At 37.3% G+C, this 17,348-nt stretch overlaps 1 protein-coding gene and 1 pseudogene across 2 annotated transcripts in view; one reads left to right on the top strand and one right to left on the bottom strand.

Annotated features, from left to right (window-relative positions):
* Window positions 1-17,348, top strand: part of GART (phosphoribosylglycinamide formyltransferase, phosphoribosylglycinamide synthetase, phosphoribosylaminoimidazole synthetase) — a 30,555-nt gene that overhangs the window by 5,301 nt on the left and 7,906 nt on the right. The window contains exons 4-17 of the mRNA XM_081301094.1: window positions 2,032-2,127; window positions 2,949-3,123; window positions 4,590-4,701; window positions 5,763-5,831; window positions 6,447-6,572; window positions 8,245-8,332; window positions 8,454-8,539; window positions 8,736-8,904; window positions 9,662-9,896; window positions 12,316-12,410; window positions 13,077-13,186; window positions 13,560-13,758; window positions 15,322-15,573; window positions 15,820-15,972. Of these exons, the coding sequence (XP_081157220.1) occupies window positions 2,032-2,127; window positions 2,949-3,123; window positions 4,590-4,701; window positions 5,763-5,831; window positions 6,447-6,572; window positions 8,245-8,332; window positions 8,454-8,539; window positions 8,736-8,904; window positions 9,662-9,896; window positions 12,316-12,410; window positions 13,077-13,186; window positions 13,560-13,758; window positions 15,322-15,573; window positions 15,820-15,972 (1,965 nt within the window). The remainder of the gene's footprint in view (window positions 1-2,031; window positions 2,128-2,948; window positions 3,124-4,589; window positions 4,702-5,762; window positions 5,832-6,446; window positions 6,573-8,244; window positions 8,333-8,453; window positions 8,540-8,735; window positions 8,905-9,661; window positions 9,897-12,315; window positions 12,411-13,076; window positions 13,187-13,559; window positions 13,759-15,321; window positions 15,574-15,819; window positions 15,973-17,348) is intronic.
* Window positions 11,315-11,703, bottom strand: LOC308652732 (large ribosomal subunit protein eL31-like; annotated as a pseudogene). The gene has a single exon. The product of its transcript is annotated as a large ribosomal subunit protein eL31-like (transcript).

Genomic DNA, 17,348 nt, shown 5'->3' with positions numbered 1-17,348 from the left:
AGGGTCTTAAAGTTTCTAAGTAAAGCATTTGTTCACTGTGTGTCCTGTTTTCTGTTATGAACCATTGTGTTTGTTTGTCTGTTTGTTTGTTTATTTTTACAGTTTTTTTGGTGGTGCTGTGATTGAACCCAGGGCCTTGTGCATGCAAGGCAAGCACTCTAAAATGGAGTTATATCCCCATCTCCTACTGTATTTATTTCTGTTATCAATCTCTATCATCCTTTCCCCTGCCCCCACTAGAATATAATCCGTAAGATGTAAACTCTAGAAGAACAAAGAATTTATCTGTCTTAGTTTGCATTATGTGCACTCTATGTGACACATGATATTTATGGCCAGAAGAATATAGATACAACAAGCCACAAACTAAGAAGATACTTGCATGTAATTAATACCAACAATGGTTTTTGTTTGTTTGTTTCTTTTGTTTTGTTTTTTTTTTTTTGACCTGGGAATTGAACCCAAGGATGCTTAACCACTGAGCCATCTCCCCAGCCCTTTTTATTTTTGAGACAGGATCTCCTAAATTCCTGAGACTGTCCTTGAACTCAAAATTCTCCTGTCTTAGCCTCCCAGATCACTAGGGTTATAGGGATGCACTACTATGCCCAGCTTTTTTAACAATTTTCAGAAGGCAAAAAATAAAATATCTCCTTTTCTGGGATCTTACTCTGTTTATTGAAGCAGCATATTTTATCTATGTGCAATTGAGTTCATAGAGACAAGCCCATCAAAATCTCCCAAGTTGTCATAAGACTGCTGCCATTTGCAGTAACTGAGGTTAGATGGGTTCTCTTGCTACCGCTCCTGTATTGATTTGGTTGACCCTGCTTGATTTACTTGTATGTGGGGATACTAACCCAAGGTGCAGTGTATTCTATCCTTCCTACACTCAGGTAGTTTCTGTAGATTGAGAACCTGACCTTTGAACTTGCAGAAGAGAGTCTTATAATCATCAATCATCATGAAGTTCTTTAAACAGCTCTGCTGAGACCCTACCTGACTCAACCAGCCATACAATTCACCTCATATCAAATTTGTTTAATTTGTACATGTTTGTGTATGTGTGTATTGTGTAGAACTCCACAGTGAGTTATAAAGCATCCTAAGTCTAAGTAAGATGGCATTGATCATACTGCCAGGGCAATAACAATACCTAACACTTAGTGAGTTCTCAGTAACTCTTGAATGAATGACATTAAGGACCAGTTTCTGAGTACATTCTGTGATTGGTTGTTTGTTTACTATACATTCAACACTGTAACATAACCATGATTTACAGCTTTGTGGGAAGCTTATTGGTATTTTCACCATACCAATGATAACAGACAACTGAGCTATGTTACTTGCCAAATGCACTGAAAATAGAATTTCTCTTGGTGAACCTGTCATTTGTACCAATAAAAGAAAACCAAGAGATGAGCAAGGTGACGCACACCTATAATCCCATCCCACTGGCTCTATAAGCTGAGGCAGAAAGATCATGAGTTCAAAGCTAGCCTCAGCAACTTAGCAAGGCCCTAAACAATTCTGTGAGACCTGTGTCAAAAAGGGCTGGAGCTGGAACTGGGGTTGTGGCTCAGAGGTGGAGCGCTCGCCTAGCACGTGCAAGGCCCTGGATTCGATCCTCAGTACCACATAAAGATAAATAAATAAAATAAGTATGTTGTGTCCAACTACAACTAAAAAAATAAATATTTGAAAAAGGGGAACAGAGGCCTATAATCCTAGCAGCTAGGGAGGCTGAAACAGAAGAATCGCGAGTTCAAAGCCAGTCTCAGCAACAGTGAGGCAAGGCGCTAAGCAACTCAGTGAGACCCTGTCTCTAAATAAAATACAAAATAGGGCTGAGATGTGACTCAGTTGTTGAGTGCCCTCAGTTCAATCCCTGGTACCAAAAAAGAAGAAAACCATACTTAATAGCCTGAAATATAGTACTTAATGTTTAGTTAAAAGTAGTTTACTAAGTACAGGACTTAGTTAACTGAAAAAGTGTTTTCATAAATGTGTGTTTCTGTTTTCTTTTCATAGACATCTCAATCACTGATCATACTGCCCTTGCTCAATTCTGCAAAGATGAGAAAATTGAATTTGTAGTTGTTGGACCAGAGGCACCTCTGGCTGCTGGTAAGTTTCATTTGTATTTATTAAAAAGGCAAATAACCAGAATCTGACCTCTAGAGGTGAGATGTTGTATCTGTTACAGATGAGGACTTTTAATAGTAGAAAAAGAACTTTGGTCTTGAAATTTATGGATTCTAGATTTTTCTTTTCCCAAATGTCAATAATGAGGTAGGGATCCAATTTGTAATCATGAGAAACATTTTATATATCTTTGATCTATTCTGGTGTCTATTTAATAATCCATATATTCAAATACAACAAATTTTGCTGTTTTGTTTTTGCTTTTCGGTTCTGGGGATTGAACCCAAAGGTACTATACCACTGAGCCACATCCCTAGCCCTATGTATTTTTTATTTTGAGACAGGATCTCATTAAGTTGCCTAGGGACTCGCTAAGCTCCTGAGGCTGGCTTCGAACTTGCTTTCCTCATGCCTTAGCCTCCTGAGTTGCTGGGGTGCTAGGATTACAGGTATGCACCACGGTGCCCTACTCTTTTTTTTTTTTCCTTTTTCTTTTTTTTCTTAAAGTGTTGACCAGGTCAGTTTCAAACTTATGGGCTTAAGTGATCCTCCTACCCCAGCCTTCCCAGTGACTGGGACTATAGGCGCGTGCTAACATGCCTGGTTTTTCTGCTGGATTTGAATCACCTCTTAGTGGCCTATTGCTTATAAGTAGTAGACAATATGAAAAACTTAGTTATCCTCTGCCACCAGTTATCTACCTGCCTTGTATAAAGTTATTTGGTCTAATCCTAATTCGTATTCAGTATAAAAGTTCTAAAGAGAGATCTTTGGTCCCCTAAACTGACTGTCTGCTTTGATAGGAATTGTTGGGGACCTGACCTCTGCAGGAGTGCGATGTTTTGGCCCCACAGCAGAAGCAGCTCAGTTAGAGTCCAGCAAAAGATTTGCCAAAGAGTTTATGGACCGACACAGAATCCCAACTGCACAATGGAGAGCTTTCACCAAACCTGAAGAGGCCTGTAGCTTCATTATGAGGTAGGTAGAAGGCTGCCTATGAAGGGGAGTTGTTGAATTAGGATATTTACATATAAAATCACTTTTATGTTGAAATATAATGGTTGGTTTTTAGGCTATCATGAGTTTATAATAAATTAATTATAAAAGAATTATTTGTAGCTGAGGAGGTAGCTCAGTGGTATAACACTTGCCTAGCATGTGCAAATCCTTGGGTTCAATCCCTGACACCACAAAGAAGGAAGGGGACGTGGGGAGGAAGGAAGGAAGGAACATATTTTCAATAAATGTTAGGTAAGTTACCTTTTTCCAATACCAAATTTTTCTAACACCAAAATAAGATTATAAAATCTGTGACATTATAGAAAGATGAAATTTTAATAATTATTACTGAGTAGTTCCTGGGAGGGAAAATATGCTTAGTTTTGTTAAGTCATGCACTCTTTTCACAACCAAACTGAAAAGCACAGAGGTATCTTATAACATAAATGTTCTTGATTTTTGTCATAAATAATTAACCAGAGTGAAGAATCATCACTTAGTTGTCTGCCACCACTGCTCCATCCTAATCTTAAAATTAAACATTCTTTGTTCTCTTATATATGGAAAACATTGATTGAGTTGGGATTGTGGCTCAGCGGTAGAGTGCTCGCCTAGCATGGGCGGGACCAGGATTGGATCCTCACACCACATAAAAATAAAGGCATTGTGTTGTGTCCATCTACACCTAAAAAATAAATATTAAAAAAAAAGAAGAAGAAAAAGAAAACATTGAAAATGAGTGAATGTCATTAGACAAATCTTTGCCCTCTTTTTGTTGACATTCTCTACTACCCAATATGTTTTCCTTTCATTTGGGTCAAGTTCATTCTTTATTCATTCTTCGTCTTACAGGGTTTCTTAGACACTGAATATTAATATTTCCTAGTAGTGAAGCCAGATTTAAAGTTATGTAGTCAGTGTAGTTAGGTAAATCGGGTCTAATACTGAGTGAAATCTAAAATGGAGGCAGATGCCTTGGGTAAGTAACTTATTTTGGGTAAGCCTTCTTCCAGACCCAGTCCCATTCCATGATTACGTGTCTTGGCTTCCAAAAATTTTCTGTCTCCATGATTTTGTTGGTTTATACAGCCACATCCTTTACTTAAATGAGATTCACTACTTTCTGTCTTAAAGATCATTTCATGTCTACTCTATGCATCTGCTTATTCCTCTAGAGATTTTGCCTGTGTGATCTCATTGTAAGTGAAAAAAAGAATAGATAGATAGATAGATAAATAGATAGATATAGTCTATGATCACAGCTATAAAGGAATGCTTATGAAAAAAGTCCTGGCAGGAAGTATGTCAAGATGACTTTAGAATGATAAGTGATTTTTTTTCTGCTTTCAGTTGTTGCTACAGTATATTATTATAGAATCCTAAAACATTTTTAAATGTTGAGTTATAAGCATTTATGGGATATTGAAGATTGCTCTGCTTTGTAGTGCAGACTTCCCTGCTTTGGTTGTGAAGGCCAGTGGTCTTGCAGCTGGGAAAGGAGTGATTGTTGCAAAGAGCAAAGAGGAAGCCTGCAAAGCTGTACAGGAGATCATGCAGGTAAATTGGTTCTTCTGAAAGTTTCCTTTTCTATTCATACCAGATAAATATAAAATATAAAATGTTGGGGCTATGATCGTGCCTCAATGATAGAACCCTTGCCTAGCATGTGTGAGGCACTGGGTTTAATCCTAAGCCCCGCATAAAAATATATAGTAAATAAAATAAAGGTATTGTGTCCATCTACAACAAAAATATTTTTTTTTTAAGTTGAAAAAAAAAAGATTACAATATATACCTCAAAATAAGGAAACTCTGGGGCTGGGAACGTGGCTCAGTGATAGTGGATACCTACCATGAGCAAGGCCCTGGATTCAATTTCCAATACACCTCACACCTCCACATACAAAGAGAAGGAAAACACAGCAAAGTTATTTTTTATCATACTATGTATTATAATTCATTTTTATAGAATAGTTCTTACAGATCCACACTAATAATTAAACCATAACTCATTCTGTTGAAGTAAGTTCTACATCCTTTGTTTTCTGCTACTGAAAGGTAGAAAATCCTCAGGCTATAGAACATATATATCTCAGATCATCCGTGAGGACTATCGTCTTTGTCCCTCATGTCCCAATTCTAAGAGAAATGGAGCAATGAATATACTTTTTTCTTTTGTGATCCATCTGGGTTGTTTTGATTTTACCCCCTTAGAGAAAGCTTTTGTAGGCATTTAGAATATAGTATTTAGGCAAACATATACAGTTATAATTAAGATGAAGATTAAATGGTGATAATGAAAACAACTGCTTTTCCTCTGTTCCAAATGGAAAACCAAATCCTCAGGTAAGTATTGGTAATGTGTTTGTTGTGCAGTTCATCTGTAGCAATGTGCATTCCACATCTTTGTCACGTTAAAAATAGGAAACACTCAAACATTCTTTTGAGTCTTTCAGAAAGGAAAAGAAAAAATCACATATTGATATAATACATAGTATGATTTGTAATACAAATGGTGCAATGACAAAAATCAAGTAAATACTAAAAGCTTATAATTTACCAAGTTGTTTTTTGTTTGTTTGTTTTTATTTTGGTTTTTTATTTAACCTATAATTTAGGATAAAGCTTTTGGAGCAGCTGGAGAAACAATTGTTGTTGAAGAACTTCTTGAAGGAGAAGAGGTGTCTGTACGTATATTCATCTTTTTTGGGATTTATAGCATATAAAAAGATGTTATCTGATCATTGTACCCAAGAAAGACTTGATTAATCTGGTTGTTGCACCTAATACTATAACTTGTTCAGATAAAAAGGAATTTGTGTATGTTTAGTATTCGGGATACAAATGAAAAAATAATTTATCTTTTTAAAATCATCTCCAGTGTCTCAGTGGTGGCCCTTGGATTTATATTTCACATTATTGAGGTTCTGGATTTATTCAAACATTCATGCTTTTTCTTTTACATACATTTTATTATACAGTAAGTAGTGAAATGTGTTCCCTTAAGTAGAGGTTTAATGCTTGCAAATTTCAAGGGAAAAGGGTTAAGATATTTTACTTGGAGAGTAGCTTTTTTTTCCCCTGATTTATCTAAAAAATTACATATCTTTTAGAAGCTGACTATATGAGATTTTCTATAGTTTGGAATTATTTATGCATTAATTTTTCTTCAGAAATAATTTTATGCAAAGAAGAGTTGAGGTACATAACTCACCTTCTTAGTTTTTTTTGTTTTTTGTTTTGGTTTTTTTTTACCTTTTTTTGGCATTTACTTAAGTGGACTATTTTTTTTTTCTCCATAGTGTCTGTGTTTCACTGATGGGAGGACAGTGGCCCCCATGCCTCCAGCACAGGACCATAAACGATTACTGGAGGGAGATCAAGGCCCCAACACAGGGGGAATGGGAGCCTATTGTCCTGCACCTCAGGTACTTCCCAGGGACTCAAGTTCAACAGTAATTGTTTGGGCTTTTCAGAGAGCTTTTAGATGATGCTGTTCTGCTTTGACTTCTTTCTTTCATATGTTTTTGTAAATTCTGTTACTAATCAGCAATTTGATTATTTTCTTGTTGTCTTGTTTTGTTTTGAGACCATGTTTCCAGGTTGGCCTCCAACTTAAGATCCTCCTGCCTTAGCCTCCCAAGAGCTGGAATTGCAGGCACATGACACCATGCCTCACTTTATTTCTTTTTATTAAATTAAAAATATCTTTTCTGGTTTCTAAAACTAAACTCTTCTAAAAGCCTTTGAAGAACAAAAATTGCCGATTTGATTTTTTTGCACCAGGGATTGAATTCAGGGACACTCGACCACTTAGCTACATCCCCAGCCCTATTTTGTATTTTTTATTTAGAGACAGGATCTCACCGAATTGCTTAGCACCTCGCTTTTGCTGAGGCTGGCTTTGAACCCATGATCCTCATGCCTTGGCCTCCCGAGCCACTGGGATTACAGGCATGCACCACCATGCCCGGCCCAATGATTTTTTAACTTATCTATAATGTAGTGAGTAGATTCTTCTTTCCCCTCCTCTCTACACCCAATTTTTAACCAATGGGAGCCTTGTAATTATAGTGTAAAATTTTTCATCTCTGGATATCCAGGCCCCAGCACATACACAGGATGCGTGTGTGTAGGTTGTTTTGGTGATGCTGGGATTAAACTCAGTGGCTCTCTACCACTGAGTTATGTCCCCATACCATTTGTATCTTATTGTGAGACAGAGCCTCAATAAGTTGCCCAGGCTGGTCTGAACTACTGCCTACTGTCTCAGCCTCTTGAGGAGTGGGGATTACAGGCATATGCCACCATGCCCAACTTCGTTTTTCATTATTGAAGCTATAGAGCTTCAAAAATATACACACTGAACCAAGCATGGTGGCAAAAGCCTGTAATACCAGTGACTTGCAATAGGATCACAAATTTGAGACCAGCTTCAGCAACTTAGCGAGACCCTATCTCAAAATAAAATAAAATAAAATAAAAAGGGCTAAGAATGTAGCTCTGTGGTAAGGCACTATTAGGTCGTAAATATTAGTCGTCATGTAAAATGGCACAGACTGTTTTTAGGAATACCACAAAAAAATAATAAAAATGAAAGGTGCTTTAACAAGTTACTTTACTTAGAAATGGTGATTAGCACTGATCTTTGATTTGGCAAGGAACATATAATGTAGCCTCTGCTTGTGATAATTTATCAGACTCAGAGCATAAATTAAAATTTGTGTGTATTTGCTGAAACATTGAAGAATTGTTAAAAAGAGCATGTGTGTATATAAGCAGTGAAAGTAGACAGTATATGTCTTTGAATATGGGATATATTTTAACTCTTCAAGTTCTTCTCTCCTGTTCTGCAAAAATAAGTCTAAAATACGGGTTGAGGATATAGCTCATTGGTAGAGTGCTTGCCTCACATGCATGAGGTCCTGGATTCAATCCCCAGCACCACAAAAAAAAAGTCTAAAAATCTACTTGATGGGGATGTGTTCAACCTGTCTCAGGTAGTAAAAAATAATAGTCTTCATTGTTGTATGTGATACCGCTTACAAGTTGAATTTTTAACATAACATTTATCGTTAAAAATTTCTGTATATTCCCCAGGTTTCTAAGGATCTGTTACTAAAAATTAAAAATACTGTCCTTCAGAGGACAGTAGATGGCATGCAGCAAGAGGGTACTCCATACACAGGTGAGCTTCTTGATATTGACATCATTTATAGAGCAGCTGTTTATTTTCTATTTTATAGTGATAATATAATGTCTTCGTTACAGATTCTTTTTTAATAAAGGGATTTTCTTTTTTAATGAAGGGATTCTTTATGCTGGCATAATGCTGACCAAGGATGGCCCAAAAGTTTTGGAATTTAATTGCCGTTTTGGTGATCCAGAGTGCCAAGTAAGTAACAGTCATTAAACTTAATAAAGTATTTCTTTGGTGAGGTTGTATGTTGTCCTAATCTCAGGATTTTTTCAGCCTTGAAATAATTACCTTTGAGAAACACATATAAGCTCTCCTAATACCCCAATGAATAAAATGTCTATAAAGAAAATTAAAATTTATCTCATTTGCCATGTTAATTGTGTTTTTCCAGGTAATCCTCCCACTTCTTAAAAGTGATCTTTATGAAGTAATTCAGTCCACCTTAGATGGCCTGCTGTGCACATCTTTACCCATTTGGCTAGAAAATCACACTGCCATAACTGTCGTCATGGCAAGTAAAGGTTATCCTGGAGCTTACACCAAGGGTGTGGAAGTAACAGGTGAATAAGGAATAAGAGGTTGAATTTCAATGTGATAATTAACTGGTGCCATCAGGGACCTCCCTGCCATGCAAATGCTTGCCCTTGCTAAGGGTGTGAAGCCATCAGAAACCTTTCAAAAGTTTTTAATGTACTACATTGCTAGTTGGATATGTCATAAATTATCCAAAATGACTATTTAAAGAACTGCCATCTATTTGTCTTCCCATATAAGGAAACATACGTAATCCAACCAAATTTCCACAGTATTCCCAGTGTAAGCTTTCACTTCCACCCTCCCAAAGTCAGGGTGTTAATGAGACATAGGAAAGTGAGAGGACCGTTAATGTAAACTACATCAGCAAGATATATTTAAGACGTGGTCTCTGAATGATTACAGAGGCATACAGCCTTGAGTGGTTTGACCCCATAATTTACGGTTAGTCATCAATGTAAATGGCACAGACTGTTTTGGGGAGAAATTGCCTGATAGAAATTTAAACGAAGAAGTTGAATACAGTGGTGCACGCCTGTAATACTAGTGGCTCTGGAGGCTGAAGCAGGAGGATCACAAGTTCAAAGCCAGCCTCAGCAACTTAGTAAGACCCTATCTCAAAATAAAAATTTAAAAATCCAGGCTGGGGATGTGGCTTCTTCCCCACCACCACCACGACAATTCGATCCCAGTACCAAAGAAAAACCTTGTGGAAATGGTAAATCACTCCACAGTGTGAAATATGGTAATCTGAAATCCTGCATCAAATCTGTTCTCTTACAGGGTTTTCTGAGACTACAGCTTTAGGACTAGAAGTGTTCCATGCAGGCACTACCTACAAAAATGGCAGAGTGGTGACCAGCGGGGGAAGAGTCCTTACAGTAACAGCCATTCATGAAAACCTCATATCTGCCCTTGAAGAAGCCAAGAAGGGACTCACTGCTATAAAGTTTGAGGGAGCAATTTACAGGAAAGACATCGGCTTTCGCGCCATAGCTTTCCTTCAGCAGCAGCCCAGGTAAAAATCTTATGAGGTAGTTATGGTACGACTTCAGAACTACACTGAATGATTGTAGAACATTCTGTTACTCCTGTACTGTTATATCATTTTTTCTCTGAGACTGAGCTATTCTTTATTCTTGGTCTATGTTTTTTTTAATCATATCCGTTTACAGCAATGTTCAAATTAATTGGAAAAACTTCATGGTGGTTCCTTACCTGAAAAGTTTAGCAATGGAGACAGGGTCTTGCAGAGTTGTCTAGGGCCTCTCTAAATTGCTGGGGCTGACTTTAAACTCGAGATCCTCCTGCCTCAGCCTCCTGAGCTGCTGGGATTACAGGAGAATGCCACTGCACCCGGCACAACAAGTGTTTTAGTTAAGAATATTACATTTGCTATTGTTCATTAAGTTCATCTATGAGTAATATATTTTAGAACAAAATAATTTTAGCAACTTAATTCAAGCTATACTATTAGAGCAAATTTTTAATATTCAAACCCTGGAATATTTTCAGAGTCAATGATATAATGCCATGCTAAAAATTTATTTTTCATTTCAAAACAGTCAGATTCCATGGGAATGACCTATTTCAAAAGTACTACAGTCTTGACTCTAGTCTGCATTGCTTAAGTTAAAAATGAAAATGAGATGCCACAATGCCAGTTACTGTCTGAAAAAGTTTTTTAAACCAATAGGACTTTATTTCCTCTTTGAGAGTAAATTTGGGCTGCTGACTTTGAATTAATTGCCAGTTCTCTCAATTTTAGTTGTTACCCTGGCAGCTTGTTTCTGATAAACTCTTACATACTTCTTCATCTATCACTCCAACCCATTAAACCAAAGTTTTTTTGTTTTGGGGTTTTTTTCTTTCTTATTGGTACCAGGGATTCATCTCAGAGGCACTTAACCACTGAGCCACATCCCCAGCCCTATTTTTTATTTTATTTAGAGACAGGGTCTCATTGAGTTGCTTAGTGCCTTGCTTTTGCAGAGGCTGGCTTTAATCTCTGGATCATCCTGCCTCAGCCTCTGGAGCTTCTGGGATTATAGGCATGCATCACCATGCCCATTGAAAGTTCTCATTTTTACAAGGCAGAACTACTGATTTCACAATGCAGATGCACAAACTTGATCTGTAAAAATGATGCACTGAGTATCATTATCTGGTTATGCTTTTTAAATAGGTTTAATTTTGTTCTTACTATCCTCAACTATAAAGAAATTGATATGGTTACATTAAGAACTTAGTTTGGTTATTTAGGAATATTTATGTAGAGTTTATGTAACCCTAATTTTTACTTTTTTGTGGTGCTGGGATCACACCCAGGGCCTCATATATGCTAGGGAAGCACTCTACCACTGAGCTTCCTTGCCCTCCCACCCCAAATTTCACTTTTTTTTTTTTTTTTAACAGTTTTATGACTTTATTTAACTATCAGCAGTTAATTCTCATCCACATTGACTGTAGATTTTTTAACATTGTAACAAGGACATAGGTTACCAAAGTACAGAGCTTGTTTGGTGAATCTTCATCCTCCTTACGTTTTCTGGATAATCGCACACAAATACAATATGGGACATTCCTTATTCCTTTGGCCCAGACAGCTTTGTTGAGCCTGGTATCAATGCGCACATCTGGAGTTCCCATCTCTTTCATGGCAAATAAATTTCTGGATCTCTTTGAGGGCCCAAGGAGCACGCTTCTTGAAGCCCACTCCATAGATGCGCTTGTGAATGTTGATGGTGTATTCCCCAGGTCACGACCTCGTTGATGGCAGAACGGCCCTTCTTCTCGCCACCCTTCTTTCCGGGAGCCATTCTGCCAGGCCCAAGTTGGGAAGGAAGGGCGCAAAGGATTGTCAAATTTCACTTTTTGACTTGGTTCTGACATTGCCCATACTGAAGTTGAACCAAGAAAGGCTGTAGCAAAATATCAGTGAATTTAAGAGCTAGCAAGTTGCTGTGTAATGGATAGTTTCAATTTCACAAGATGAAAGTAAATAGAGGTGGATGGCAGTGATGGTTGTACAACATTATGAATATTTACTACCACTATACACTTAAAAATGGTTAAGATGGTAAATTTTGTTATGTGTATATTACATCAAAAATTTTCAAAGAATCAAGATATTTAGCAGCCTGTAAAAAGTACTTCTAGAAGAAATGGGTGATGAAGTTAGAGCGATGGTTCACAGCAGAGATGATGCTATGGAGTCAACTAAGGAAATTGTGTAAACATTTCATTTTCCAGGGCTACACTAAACTAGATCAGTCAAATCCATTTATATGGTGGCTAGGCATTGACTATGGAAGCACCCTAAGGAATGTGAAAATCACTTGAGATAATTTCTGCTTTAAATACTATTTTCTACTATTAAAGTAATTTTTCCTGGCATTAAGGTGATGTTTTGATTATTATTGTTTCCAATTTCTTAGGGGCTTCACTTACAAGGGATCTGGGGTAGACATTGCAGCTGGAAATATGCTGGTTAAGAAAATAAAGCCTTTAGCAAAAGCCACCTCCAGACCAGGTAAGTCAGATCCTGTACCTGCTAATTTATTGACAGGTGTGAATTAATTTGGGCCTTATTTAAAAAAAAAAAAAAAAAAACTTCAAGAAGGAAAATAATTTTAAAAAATGGGGCTTTATAATTAAAATAAATGCTATATTCCTTTAAATCTTTTCCTACTTAAGCTAAACCCATAGTCAGCTACCTTCCTTTTTGTTTTTGTTTGTTTATTTATTTACTTAGGTACTGGGGATTGAACCCAGTGGTACTTTACCACTGAGCTCTATCCCCACCCTTTTTTATTTTTTTATTTTGAGACAGGGTCTTTCTAAGTTACTTAGGGCCTCTCAGCCTCCCAAATTGCTAGGATTAGAGGTATGCACCACCGTACCTGATTTATCTGCCTTTCTGTCTCTAATATTAAGTAAAGCACTTCCATGATGTTATTACTTTTATTTCTTTATATCTTCCCTTTTTTTTATTACAAACTCTTTGAAATCATTTAATTAGATCATACTTTCGAGGCCTTTTCTCCCAATGTTATTACTTTCTTGATCAGTTCTTGGAGCACATGGTGCTCCCTCCCATTCTCAGTTTCCAGGCAGCTGTTTTAGAAGTAGCAGCATGAATATTCATGTTTAATTGATCTGTCATAATGCAATAAGTAATTAGTGTCCTCTGCAATAGGCTGTGACGTAGATCTTGGAGGTTTTGCTGGTCTTTTTGATTTGAAAGCGGCTGGTTTCAAAGATCCTCTTCTGGCCTCTGGAACAGATGGTGTTGGAACTAAACTCAAGGTAGACACTGTTGTGTATAAAGATCTTTTGTGAAAGATGAGAGAATTTACTGCATATCAAAAAACATATTTTTTCTCTTTAGACATACATGAGCTAAAAAGAACTATACTAAAAAACCATATGAATAAAATGTTTGTACATTTCCAACAACAAAATATTGTTCTGTCTATCTTTGAGTGGAAGGGCAATTTTAGGAAATAAAAAGGGATAGTTTTAGACCACATTGCTTATCAAAATTTAGTGTTATTTTGTCTTGAGATGTTAAGAGTATCTGGCCAATGTCATTGGTTTTTGTTAGCCTCATGGATAAATCGACATGATGCAGTATGGCAGTTATTCTCTGATGTGAAATGTGAATGTTTGTTTTTTATAGATTGCCCAGCTGTGCAATAAACACAATACAATTGGTCAAGATTTGGTTGCAATGTGTGTAAATGATATTCTGGCACAAGGAGCAGAGCCCCTCTTCTTCCTTGATTATTTCTCCTGTGGAAAGCTTGACCTTAATATGTCTGAAGCCGTCATTGCCGGAATTGCTACAGCTTGTGAACAGGCTGGATGTGCTCTCCTTGGTATGATCATCCATTTTAACACTTTTTTTTTTTTTTTTTTTTTTTTTTTTTTTTTTTGCAGTGCTGGAGATTGAACTTAGCACCTCATACATGCTAGGCAAACACTCCACCACTGAGTTATACCTCCCAGATCCTGATCATCCATTTTAACCATAGGTGCTCCTTCTTCTTATATATCAGCCCTGTATAGATGTCAGGATCAATGTCAGAATAGCTAGTGAAAGAGACTCTATATCACAGGATGTGACAAATGAAATATAGATACAACTGTTGGAATTACTCTTGGATTCTGGTGCCCTCAATGCCCCCTTGAGGGTTTATTCCCCAAACTCAAACTCCTGAGTTGTCAGGCAGGCTTATTTTTCTCCCCAACCTCTGGCCACTTTTTCTTCTACTTCTCAATAACTTCAACAGATAGGCTTGTGGATTATTCCCGTTTATTGTCCCCACAGAAAGGTAGATGGGTCTTGGTATTCAATATTTCAAACCATATTTGTTCATAGAAGTGACAAAGAATAAAATGTTCCCAGATTTTATAGAAGTACTGCTATCTATATGGACTTTCTAGCAAAATTAATTTGTAAGTGAACAAGAATGAAACAACCACTTTCATATTATCATTTCTGTGAACAAGTCAGATCCAAAAGCCAAAAAATTGCCCTTTAACTAATTTGGCATCTGCTTGCCTCTACTTTCATATGAGATCATCATAAATTGCACTATTCAACTTTATAGGCCAGGGCATTTGGAGTTGAGGCACTCTTGGTTAAAATTACTTCTCCATTAACTAGAAGATGGTATAGATGGAGTGATTTTAAAGATCAGATGTCTATGAAATATTTCTTAAGCTAAACTGATATAGAAATGAAGTTATATTCAACTTAGCATTCATCCTATGAAAGTAGTGATATTTAGAGGCTACATTCAGACTTGCAGAGGTATTGACCTTTGTAGAAATTAGTATTTCCTCTGAAATCATGCTTGGTTGCACATGCTGTGAGCCAGCTAATATATGTGGTTATATACAGGATATAGCCATGTGTTTAACTGTTCATGTTAAAAAGATTTGCTGGGCTGGGGATGTGGCTCAAGCGGTAGCGCGCTCGCCTGGCATGCTGTGGCCCGCGTTCGATCCTCAGCACCACATACAAACAAAGATGTTGCGTCTGCTGAAAACTAAAAAATAAATGTTAAAAATTCTCTCTCTCTCTCTCTCTTTAAAAAAAAAAAAAAAAAAGAAGATTTGCTATTGGGGCTGGGGTTGTGGCTCAGTTGTAGTGTGCTTGCCTAGCACATGGGAGGCGCTCAACACCACATAAAAAAAAAAAATAAATAAATAAATAAATAAAGGTATTGTGTCCAACTACGACTCAAAAAAAAAGAGAGTTGATTGTTGATTGGAGCTAATTAAAAAAAGAGGGGCTGGGGTTGTGGCTTAGCTGTAGAGCGCTCACCTCGCATGTGAAATAAAGGTTTAAAAAAAAGAATATTTGCTGTCATTGTCTCCTAAGGAAATGTATAAATATAATGTGATTTTTTTTCTCTCTTGCCTTAATCTGCCAGGAGGTGAAACAGCAGAAATGCCCGACATGTATCCTCCTGGAGAGTATGATCTAGCTGGTTTTGCTGTTGGTGCTATGGAGCGGGATCAGAAACTGCCTCACCTGGAAAGGATCACTGAAGGGGATGTTATTGTTGGAATAGCTTCATCTGGTCTCCACAGCAATGGATTTAGTCTTGTGAGGAAAATTGTGGCAAACTCTTCCCTGCAGTACTCCTCTCCAGCACCTGATGGTTGTGGTGACCGGTCCTTAGGTAAATTAATTCGTTCTTGGATATAACTAAGTAGTCAATTAGTGTGTTTTGTGTCTCATTACTGAAAGCTAGAATGGAATGAATTACATTGCCCTGTGATTTACATTATCCTGTGATTTTGTTGCTTGGGCATCTTATAGAACTGGTATGTCTTTGCAAGGTCATACTCATTGTCCATTTCAGAATTGTTTTATGTTTTGGTTTTTTACCTATAGGCTGTTTTTGTCTTATTTCTTTAATCTTCAGGGGACTTACTTCTAACTCCAACCAAAATCTACAGCCGTTCTTTGTTACCTGTCATACGTTCAGGACATGTTAAAGCCTTTGCTCATATTACTGGTGGAGGACTACTGGAAAACATTCCCAGAGTTCTCCCTCAGAAATTTGGGGTGGATTTAGGTAAGTTTACTGAAGGGAACTTTTGTTCAAAAAAACCACTGGGGGGTGGGGAATACACTGTGGGACAAACTCCGGGTAGTTAGTGCACATATGATTTTAAGTGGAAACTTGTTAATCATTAAGGTTTCATGGAGGGAAACTGGGATGAACCTTTTCTACCTTTTTTTATTATCCATGTTTATGAGTCATGTCACTGGCTTATGTAAGGATTGAAGTGCTATAAGCTGGAGCCCTACATGCCAGGAAAGGAAGTAATAACTGTGAAGTAGTCCACACTAGAGATGAAAGAACTAGGGAATAAAGAAGGGAGAAACATTTGAGAATTAATTCTTGCCTAGAAAAAAAAAGTCTCAAGATCCTAGTTAAGCAGGTGAGTAGATGGCAACATCACTAACACAGGATGGAGAGTAGTGGAGCAGAAAGTGAGGATACAGTGCTTAAGATCTTCAGTGAATCTCTTCCAAGGCAACTGAGCAAAAGTTGAGATCAGACCAAAGATAAGTCGGGAGGTTGTACTCACAAAGCTATAGTTACAGCCAAGAGAGTGGAAAGGACCAAAAATTATCCCTCAGAGGAAGAATTACTGAAAAGAACTGTTAGAAGTAGGAGCTAAACCACGTGAAGTATGGTCATCAATCCCAAGGATTTTTTGGTGCAGTACTGGAGATTAAACCCAAGGCCTTGTGTATGTTAGGCAGTACTCTATCATTGAGCTACATTCCCAGCCCTCTTATTTTATTTTGAGACAGGGTCCCTCTAAGGTACTAAGGCTGGCATCAAACTTGAGCCTTGATGTTCTCAGTTGATAGGATTATGGGAATGCACCACTGCACCCCACTGCTATTGGGTTCACTATTGAAGGCATACTGAACATCATGGTAGCTAAAATCTTTTGAATTTAACTTTTAAGAATTGACATTCCAGCTGGGTGCATTGCATGTAATCCCAGTGGCTCCTGAGGCTGAGACAGGAGGATTGAGTGTTCAAAGCCAGCCTCAGCAAAAGCATGGTGCTAAGCAACTTGGTGAGACCCTGTCTCTAAATAAAACACAAATTAAGGCTGGAAATGTGACTCAGTGATCAAGTGCCCCTGAGTTCAATCCCAGGTAGCCAAAAAAAAAAAAAGAATTTGACATTCCTAACTAATATAAATGTAATTAAATCTAGTACGGGAAAAGATTCGTAGACATACAATGCATATTACAAATTAACTCCATAGAATTAAAACCAAGTATCCTGTAGATATATCAAATAAATGGGGGAAGCTGATAGTAAACCTCATTATTTAATAAAAAGCTATATTCCTTTTTATAGGAGCATCATAAATAATTTTATTCAGTATTGTTTTGGGAAATCAGATCCCATAACTGTAGACT

Source organism: Spermophilus citellus (genome assembly GCF_964194105.1).
Source record: "Spermophilus citellus genome assembly, chromosome: 7".
NCBI lineage: Eukaryota > Metazoa > Chordata > Mammalia > Rodentia > Sciuridae > Spermophilus > Spermophilus citellus.
The sequence above is the reverse complement of the archived record's forward strand: the minus strand, read 5'-3'. Positions and strand labels throughout refer to the sequence as shown.